Consider the following 10,111-nt stretch of genomic DNA (forward strand, 5'->3'; position numbering starts at 1 on the left):
AAGGTTTGGAATATGAGTTGGCCAGGCTTGGGAGCATAGGTTCTGATGCTCTCAGTTTGTGCTCCTGAAACACAATTTTCAGTTGGACTTGGCTGTGGTGTTTGACTTCTATATTTTTTCTTTAGCCAAGACAGTAAACTCCAGTGTCCTGCGGTATGATGTTGGGTCCCTGAGACGAAACACAGCTTATAGTGTTCAGCTCATGGCCAGCACCAGTGCCGGTGGCGCCAATGGGACGAGGATCAATTTCAAGAGCTTGTCGATTAGTGAGTATTTCCTCCAAGCCCTCGGTACCTCTCCTTGACATTTCCCTCAGCTCAGTCAGAGGTGACATTTGCCAAAAGCAGGGAAGAACCGAATGAAAGGGCAATGCCTCAGGGAGAAGAGCCGCCCTGCTCTCTGGCTCACTGAGCTTCCAGGAAGGGGTGTGGGTGAGGAAAGAATAGGGAAAGAAGGCAACTTGAGAGCTGAATTTGAAAAAAACTCAGATCATGTTGGGAAGAGGGATTGAATTAGTGCCAACTCCAGTCTAATTAGGAACATTCTTGCTGAATTTACTAGAAGGAAAAAGCACATCTTTGTTTTTGTCATGAGGAGCTCAACCTACCATGACTTTTGTTCTTCTTTTCCCAAAGGTGCTGTTGAGATGTCCCTTATAATTTCCCTGGTTGGAGGAACCCTTCTTGTTCTCGTTATCCTGATGATGGCATATAGTCTCAAAAATCCCAAGTGAGTTTAACAGTGTTTATCTTCAAAAGCAGGGAAGGGAAGGGGTGGAAGACATCATGAGCAGGAGAGGCTGCTCTACTAATAAGGGGGTGTTCCTTCATAAATAAATTTGGTAAATATTTATTGAGGTTATTATATGCCTCATTATATGCCTTGTTATGGCTCATCAAAATTCTGACCACACAAGGGGACTCTCAGCCTCCATATTCCCATGCACCAGACCAAAGTCTTTTGATGGTCAAGGCAGTGTCACTTGCCCCATAGGCTTAATTTGGTGTCTTTGCCATCTGACCTAGGGTTAGAGTGGGGGCCCTTTCTTTCAATGTCTAGAGGGGGGCCCTGGCAGCAGCAGGAGGTCTGAAGGCCACTGGCCTCTCTCCCAGGCAGAGCAGGGAACTGTGTACCCATGGAAGTAGAGCACAGGCCAATCCTACGCCCAGCACAAACTTGTTCCTCACTTGTGGTGCCGTTGGAGGATTGGCTGGATGGGCAATTGTCTGGCCTGCTCTGGTCACTGTGGGAAGGGAAGCTAGTTTTCAGGGTCCTGTGCTTTCCTTTATTTCATGAGCCTCAAGCTGTGTCCCCTGATAATCAAGGGCTCTCTCCCTGGTTAAGTTCTCTGTCTAGAATTGGACCATTATGGACTTTCTCTGCCAAGCAACTGCTCTTCCTTAATGGTCAAGCTAATGTCAACCTCAGTCTCAACCTTATCTCAGCTCCCACCTGGACATTGTAACCAAGCCACCAGCACAAATACTTGTATGCTCCATGTTTAAGCAATTATTCTTAATCTTTATCATGCAGCAGACCAAGGCCCCACCCTGAGTTTCTGATTCAGTGGTTTTGGGGTAGAGCCCAAGAATTTGCAATTCTGACATGTTTCCCAGCTGCAGCTGCTGGTGGTGGTGGTGGTGGTTGGGATCACACTTTGAGAGCCATTGCACACTCTAGTGGGTAGCTTATAAGGTTTAGTGTGTTACATTTCCCAGGGAATAAATCTCGCAGGAATGAATCTGTGATGGTGTGATTTCAGGCATCAGCACTGGGCATGGAGATGAAAGTGTGGGAGAAGGGCAAGGGTAGGAATAGCTTTGAGAGGGGAGAGGTCTCCTCCCACAGCATACCATAGATGACTTGCAATTTCCCCATTCATGGTATACTTCGCTTTCCTACTCTCTGTCAGGGGGCCAGGAGCTTGCCCTTGTTTAATAAGAGAACCATACAATTCCTTCTATCAAAGTCCTACTCTTGTTCCAGCCTTAAAATATGTGTGAATACTTCTTGCATTCATTTCTTGTTTGAAAATCTTACAGCAAATTGAAACACCAATGTTGGCCTGATATCCCCAACCCTGCTGAAAGCAGTATAGCCATGTGGCGTGGAAATGATTTCAAGGTAAATTGTTTTCATTAAGGAAATCAATTGAGCAGGCTGGTTGTGGGAGGTGGACAAGGTGGATGGAGGTGGGGAAGGAGTCCTGGGATGAACTGTCTACTGAGTTCACATAAATAGAATTCAAGGTTGAGAAGTCCCAGGGAATACCGGTGAGGCAGTTGCAATCAGTCTTCCTAGAACTACTTTAACCTCAGGCTTTGGACCAGGTTCCTGTGAACCCACTGTGTGCCCAGCATAGAACTGGTGTGGTAAGGGGTGCAATGGAACAAAGATACCTGCCCTGCCCCTGAGGATCTGACTGCTTAATTAGAGAAAGAGAGAAAGCCCTGCCATAGGATTTGTGGCCAAATTAACCTGGAGACCCCCAGAGACACTCGAGGGGATGCTGGTGGGCGTGGCTGTCCAGGGGCTGGGGCAGGCTACCTGGAATTGTGTTTCTCAGATGGGGAAATTGTAGTCAAACCTTGTTAAACTGGCAATGGGGTAAATTAGACTTAAGTCGAAACTCCTTTTCATAATTTTTTAAGCTGAAAATTGTTCTGAAATTTTTAGACTGGGTTTCTTGCTTAATAGGATTTAAATAAATCCAATCAAATATACCTTTTTAAAAACACAGTTTTATTGAGATATATTCACATACCCTACAATCATCCATAGTGTACCATCAATTATTCACAGTATCAAATATACCTTTAAGTACTTACTATTGAAAAACTGGTACTAGTTTCTCCTTGACACAGGAATTTTAAATATTAGCCCATTTCCTCTCAGAAATATTTTTCGATGTGGACATTTTTGTGGACATTTTTGTTATAAGGGACTTTATTTCTATTTCCTCCTTTCCTTTATTTGTCTTGTATTACCCTTGTTGCAGAATCATATCTCTATTGAGAAATCTGAAAATGAAGATGCTGACTCCTCCTTTCTGTGTAAGGATCGGATGGCTGAGGAGCCTTGCTGCTCTCATTTACCACCTGATGCTTTCTGTTCTGATAGTGAAGAACCAGTTATTCCTTCTGGTGTAGAAACATATTTAACAGGAATTTTACCCCAAAATACTCAAGTATAATTTCCAAATGATAGAAAGTGGAAGGGCCTTACTATAACAACTGGAACAGATGATTCATATCCTTCGAGTCCTGTATTAGAAGATTGTCCTGAGGGAGAGGCTAAACAGGCCCAAGTAGAAAAGGAGGAAGTGAGGAACATAATATGATGTAATGACTAGACTAATTATAGAATGAAAAAAGAAAATTATACTAATAAGTTAGATATAAGTAATCTCTCTTCTAATTTTTAGTTTTTATTTAAGTAAAAGTATGTTATATTGCTCTTACAGAAGTCATAGCTTAATTAGTAGAAATGTTTTCAGTAAAGTTTTGCAAACGTTTAAGGTTAAGTTTGAATCTCTAATAATGCTGTGAATACTCTCCTTTGTTTTTGACTCACCCATGGTTCACCACCCGTGGTTCACCACCTATCCATCACCTGTGGTTCAAACATAAAAATAGAATATGATTTAATTGAATGTATCCTAAATCAAAGGTTCTATAAATACTCTGTAACTTGGACTGGAAGGGTCTTCTGCTCTCGTATCCAGCTGTGTCTGTAAGGGGCAGAAGTCCCCAGGCTTGGTAATGTGTCAATTTATTTTTACATTATAAACTTGTTCCTTTTTCCTTAAGTGCTCCTTTAGTAAATATGTGTTTAAGGTGAATTCTTGTCTTGAATGTTCTTTACTTGTAAACTATTGTCTGTCCCTGTACTCTTATTTGAGTGGGAGGTTGCTTGAAGAAGCTCAAACCAACTGAATCACGACCTGGTAAGGCTCAGGCCTTTTCTAACGGAGATCACAGGTTTGAGGTCATAAAGAGATGAACCCATGGCACCCTATTTCCTTTCCTACTTCTTAAAAGTTATTAAGAAAGTAAATGAAATTATAGGCAGTGTCTGATGGCTAAAAGGCTTTTTGAATAATCTGTAGATCTGGCTTCTACAGCAGGCGCTTATTAATTATCCATTGTATACCAGACACTGAGCTAGGCCCTGGGGATACAAAGATGACAAAACATTACCCCTGTCATGAGGCTGCCTTCTTTCTGTATGATGTTGGATGTCATTTGTCTTCATGATTGTTGTTTTTTCATCTCGAAGAGTTTCAATTTTGATGCTTCCACCTCAACAGCGATTTTGTGAACATATGGTTGTGTGGAAAAGAGCCTTGAGTTTTCTATGAGAAGAAATTGTTTCAATACAAAGGGCTATTTCTTAGAAAATGGGCCACTGTTGCCAAGCTCCTATGGAAAGGCATGTGGAAGTGATTGGTCATGACTTGTGGTATCTGGGAGGAATGTGGGGGGACGTTCAAGGGAAGGGGCATTTGGTGTCCCAAATCTAATAACCTTTTTTTCATTATTATTAATAAGAGAAGTTGTAGGTTTACAGAAAAATCATGCATAAAATACAGAGTTCCCATACACCACTCTATTGTTAACACTTTGCATTAGTATGGTACATTTGTTACAATCATGAAAGAACATTTTTATAATTGTACTAATAACTATGGTCCATTGTTTACAATAGGGTTCACTGTTTGTGTTGTACAGTCCCATGTTTTTAAAAAAGTTTTATTCTAGTAACATATATACAACTAAAATTTTCTCTTTTAACCACATTTGAATATATAATTCAGTGCTGTTAATTACATTCACAATGTTGTGCTATCATCACCAACATCTAGTACCAGAACTTTATGATCAACCCAAATAGAAACTCTGTACGTACAAATTTAAGCATCAACTCTTCATTCCCTATCTCCTGCCTGGCCCCTGGTAATCTACATTCTTGATTCTGACTCTGTGAGTTTGCTTATTCTAATTATTTCAAATCATTGCAATCACATGATAATTTGTCTTTTTGTATCTGCCTTATTTCACTCAAATTGATGTCTTGAAGGTTCATCTATGTTGTGGCATATATCAGAACTTCATTCCTTTATATAGCTGAATGATATTCCGTTGATTATATGTCTATACCACATTTTATTTATCCATTTATTGGTTGATGGACATTTGGCTTGCTTCCATCTTTTGGCATTTGTGAATAATGCCACTGTGAATATTGGTATGCAAATATCTGTTCAAAATCCTGCTTTCAAGTCATTTGCATATATGCCTAGAACTGGGATTACTGGGTCATATGGTAATTCTATACTTAATTTTCTGGGGAGCTGCCAAACTGTCTTCCAAAGTGACCATATTATTTTACATTCACACCAACAATGAATGACTGTACCTAATTCTCCACATTCTCTCCAACGCTTGTAATTTTCCATTTTGTAAAGAGTAGCCATTCCAGTGAGTGGGAAATGGTATCTCATTGGGGTTACAATTTGCATTTCCTTAATAGCTAGTGACGCTGAGCATTTTTACATCTGTTCTTTGGCCATTTGTATATCTTCTTTGGAGAAATGTCTATGCAAGTCTTTGGCCCATTTTTTTTTTATGGGATGTTTGTCTTTTTATTGTTGAATTGTAGGATTTCATTATATATTCTGGATACTAAACCTTTATTAGAAATGTGGTTCCCAAATATCTTCTCTCCCATTGAGTCGGTTGTCTTTTTACTTTCATGATAAAGTCTTTTCATGCACAAAAGTTTTTAATTTTGGTAAAGTCTTATTTATCTATTTTTTCTTTTGTTGCTTGTGCTTTAGGTGTAAAGTCTAAGAAACACACCATTGCCTAACACAAGGTCCTGAAGATGCTTTGCTTCATTTTCTTCTAGGAGGTTTATAATTCTGGTTCTTATATTTAGATCTACAATCAATCTTGAGTTGATTTTTGCATATGGTGTGAAGTAGGGGTTCACTTTCATTTTTATGCAGATGGACATCCAGTTTTCCCAGTTTCCAGTACAAAGTTGAATAACAGTGGGCATCCTTGTCTAGTTCCTGATCTTAGAGGGAAAGCTGCCAAACTTTCACCATTGAGTATGACATTAGCTGTATGTTTTTCATTTATGCTCTTTATCATTTGTAGGAAGTTTCCTTCTATTCCTAGTTTTCTAAGAGTTTTTATCAAGAAAGGGTGCTGGATTTTGCAAATGCCTTTTCTTCATCAATTGAGATTTTCTATCTCATTTATCTCTGCTTTAATCTTCATTTCCTTCCTTTTGCTCTCTTTGGGTTTAGTTTGTTCTTTGTCTGGGTCCTCTAATTTTGAGTTAAGTTCTCTGATTTGAAATCTTTCTTCTTTTTTAATTTACTCTTTCTTTCTTCCCTCTCAGTAATGCCTTTGCTGCATCTCATAAGTTTTGGTATAGTGTGTTTTCATTTTCATTTACCTCAAGATATTTCTTAATTTTCCTTGAGATTTCTTCTTTGACCCATAGGTTGTTTAAGAGTACATTGTTTAATTTTCACATATTTGTGAATTTTCCATTTCTCCCTCATTTATTGATTTTTAAGCTTCATTCCATTGTGGTCATAGAGTATCCATTGTATGCTTTCAATGTTTTTGAATTTGTTGAGACTTGTCTTGTGACCTTACATATGGTCTATCCTGGAAAATGATCCATATGTACCAGAGAAGAATGTGTATTTTGTTGCTGTTGGTTCTATTTATGGCTATTAGTTCTATCTTGTTTAGAGCATCATTTAAGTCTTCTATTTCCTTATTGATCTTCTGTCTAGATGTTTGATCCATTTTTGAAAGTAGTTGTATGAGTTAGGGTTCTCTAGGGAAACAGAATCAATGAGAGGTATCTATGACTATAAAATTTATAAAAGTGACTCACGCAACTGTGGGTATGCACGAGTCCAAATTCTGTAGGGCAGTCAGCAAACCGTCAACTCCAAGGAAGATGTCCGATGAACTCCTCAGGAAACAAACCGGCAACATTGACGAATTCCTTAGGAAACGCTTCACTGGGCAGCCGAAGAAGAAGTGAAGGTCCTTTATCTGTCTCGCTTATAAGTCTTCAACTGATTAATTGGATTAAATCCAGCCAATTGCATTCCCTCATTGCAGAAGACATGCCCTTAGGTGAGTCATCAGTCACAGCTGCAGACAATTGACTGATGATTTAATAAACCAGCCTGTTGGTTTATTAACCAGCCACAAACATCCTCGCAGCAATTGTTAGGCCAGTGCTTGCTTGACCAGACAGCTGGGTACTATCACCTGGCCAAGTTGACACATGAACCTAACCATCACAGTAGTATACTGAAATCTCCTACTGTTAGTGTAGAACTAATCTCTTTGTCCCTTCAAATCTATCAATATTTGCTTCATAGATTTTGGGGCTTTGCTTTTAGGTGCATATATATTTATAATTGTTATGTCTTCTTGTTGAATTGACCTCTTTATCAGTAAATAGTGACCCTCTTTTTCCCTAGTAACAGTTTGTGACTTAAAGTCTATTTTATCTGAAATCAGTATTGCTACCCCAGCTCTCTTGTTGTTAATTTGCACAGCATATTTTTCCATCCTTTCACTTTTGATCTACTTATGTCTTTGAATTTTAGGTGAGTCTCTTATAAACAGTATATTGTTGGGTCATGCTTTTTAAATCAGTTCTACCAATCTCTGCCTTTTGACTGGGAAGTTTAATCCATTTACATTTAACATAACCACTGATAATGAAAGACTTTCTTTTGCCATTTTCCTGTTTTTTGTTTGTAAGTCTAACATCTTTTTTTGTCCCTCAATTTTTCCATTAATGACTCCTTCCATATATATTTGGCTTTTTGTATTGTATCATGTTGAGACCCTTCTCATTTCTTTCTGAATATATTTTTAATGTATTTTCTTTGTGGTTATTGGGTTAAAATTTAACATCTTAAATCTATAACACTCAAAGAAGGATCCTCTCCCACAGGTCTGGGGTGAGCACAGCCTTGCCAACACCTTGACTTTGGACTTCTAGCCTCCAGAACTGTGAGACAAGTTTATGTTGTTCTAAGCCACTAATTTTGTGATACTTTGTTATGGCAACCCAAGCAAACTAAGGCACCACTGGTTTCACTTTTAGGAATGGAATTCTCTGTCATGCCCACCTTCAGCACACCTGAGGTTAAATGCCAGGGAGGTGTCCTGAGCCTGGAATTTGAAATACAAATCAAAATGTGCAAACCAGAATAAATATGCAGAGTATTCCAAATGATTACAGGTAACAAGGAATATTGGACCTGTATACTGAAGAGAGCCATCTCCTTATAGGCTGAGCATGTTGTCTTTTCCATATATTGTTCATGTATTGACACACTATGTAATGCATGCATGAAAGCTCTGTACTCTTAAATAGATTATGACATCATGGTTATTGTAATGGGACTACCTTTAAAATGCTTCATTATAAATGCATTTGTATTTTGACCTTTCGGGTAATAAAGCTGTGCCATTTTAATGAAATACTATACTTTCATTTTAGAGTTTTTCCTACTTGGATGTTTGAAATGAGACTCCAAAATGTAAATCTCCAACTTTGTTAGAGATCAGGGGAGTGTTGTGGCTATTGGGAACAAAGAAGAGTTACAGGTGAATGGGAATCACAAGATTACTCACCTCCTGAAGTGTGGAATCACTCTTTCCCACGTGCCTCCTGCCAAGGATGAGGCTGGGACTCATATATGAGTCTTCTTATTTTTTTTCCTCATGGCAGCGTACCCAGACTCCCCCCAGCTCCTCAAGTTCCTTCTGGGTCTCACCTTGCTGCTCTCAGCAGACAACAGCGTCGCCCACCTTACTGAGGACGTGCCATCAGCCCATCATTCCTGCTCAGGCCAAACCCTCCTCCCGAGTTCTGGATTCTATACCTCCCTCAACCCTTCCCATAGCTCCAACTCCTCCCTCTCCAGCAACTCCTTCCCTCGGTTTCTAAACATGCTCAGGTCACTTCTGTCTTAAAAGAAAGAAGAGATCCCTCACTCAATCTTCATCTCCCTCTGGCTGGCCTCCGACTCTTCACTGACCAGCTCTGGTTTAGTGGCAGAAGGTCCACATCCTGGTAGCAGGTTGTCCAGGAGGCTGAATTTTTTTCCCCTTTTTTCTTGGTAGTGAGAGAATTGTATGGCTAGAACTTCCTAGAGGAATAGACAACAAGTCAGCACAGAGCAGAATATTTGTGTATGTGGGTGGGAAGGGGGGCCAAGGACACCAGAACAGCCTCTTGGGTACCCAAAAGTAAGGTGAATGTCCCAACATTGTCCTGGAGCAGGGCAATATTTCACATGCAGTTACCTCAGGCTGAGATATCCTACCAACAACTAACATATACCATCACTTATTTTGTGTCAGGTGCTCTGCCATGGGCTTTGCATACATTAACCAGTAATCCTCACAACACGTGAGGTAGGTACCATTACCCATTTTACAGATGGGGAAACTGAGCTCAGAGAGCTTAAGTGACTTGGCCACAGTTCTGTAAACAAGAAGGGGTTGATTGGAACCCAGGTCTTCTGACTCCTCCCTGAACTACTCTGTCTCTAGTTTACAATAAAAGATGACTGCCAACGTCAGGGAGAGATAAAGGCGAGTGGGGACTCCAAGGTGTGGAGGGTGCTTGAGAAGCTCTTAATGGGGTGTTTAAACCCTTCCCCTCTCTTGAGGGTGCTTTTCCGGACCCCTGAGATTTGTTTTGGAGCAAGTGGGCTCTGAGAGAAATGCTGCTGGCAGGAACAGAGGCGGGACACCATTTCCTTGTTCATGACACATGGAGTGATAAGACAAGAGAAGACCAAGAGGCCCTGAACCTCCAGATGGTCTTGGGGTGGCTGCAGAAGCAAATAGAGATCCCTTGATAGACTGCTAGAATCTGTGAGCACCTTGAGGACTTGGGTGAAGGAAGGTCTACTGGAAGAATGGATTTTCCATAGCTGTTGGAACAGGATATTGCACATTACTTTCCTCTTCCCATTTGATCACTTTTCTGCTATTTATTTCCTGGACTCCTCTTGGCTGACCTGCCCCTTGATCCTTGGTGATCT

General features: G+C 40.2%; 1 protein-coding gene across 1 annotated transcript in view; it reads left to right on the forward strand.

Annotated features, from left to right (window-relative positions):
- The window catches only part of IL31RA (interleukin 31 receptor A), a 59,014-nt gene extending 50,499 nt beyond the window's left edge, over positions 1-8,515 (forward strand). Inside the window, exons 11-16 of the mRNA XM_037799232.1 lie at positions 126-266; positions 636-729; positions 2,043-2,124; positions 2,999-3,053; positions 8,005-8,063; positions 8,158-8,515. Coding sequence (XP_037655160.1) covers positions 126-266; positions 636-729; positions 2,043-2,124; positions 2,999-3,053; positions 8,005-8,015 — 383 coding nt within the window. The 3' untranslated portion in view covers positions 8,016-8,063; positions 8,158-8,515. The remainder of the gene's footprint in view (positions 1-125; positions 267-635; positions 730-2,042; positions 2,125-2,998; positions 3,054-8,004; positions 8,064-8,157) is intronic.
- The last annotated feature ends 1,596 nt before the right edge of the window (positions 8,516-10,111 follow it).

Source organism: Choloepus didactylus, chromosome 11 (genome assembly GCF_015220235.1).
Source record: "Choloepus didactylus isolate mChoDid1 chromosome 11, mChoDid1.pri, whole genome shotgun sequence".
Lineage (NCBI taxonomy): Eukaryota > Metazoa > Chordata > Mammalia > Pilosa > Megalonychidae > Choloepus > Choloepus didactylus.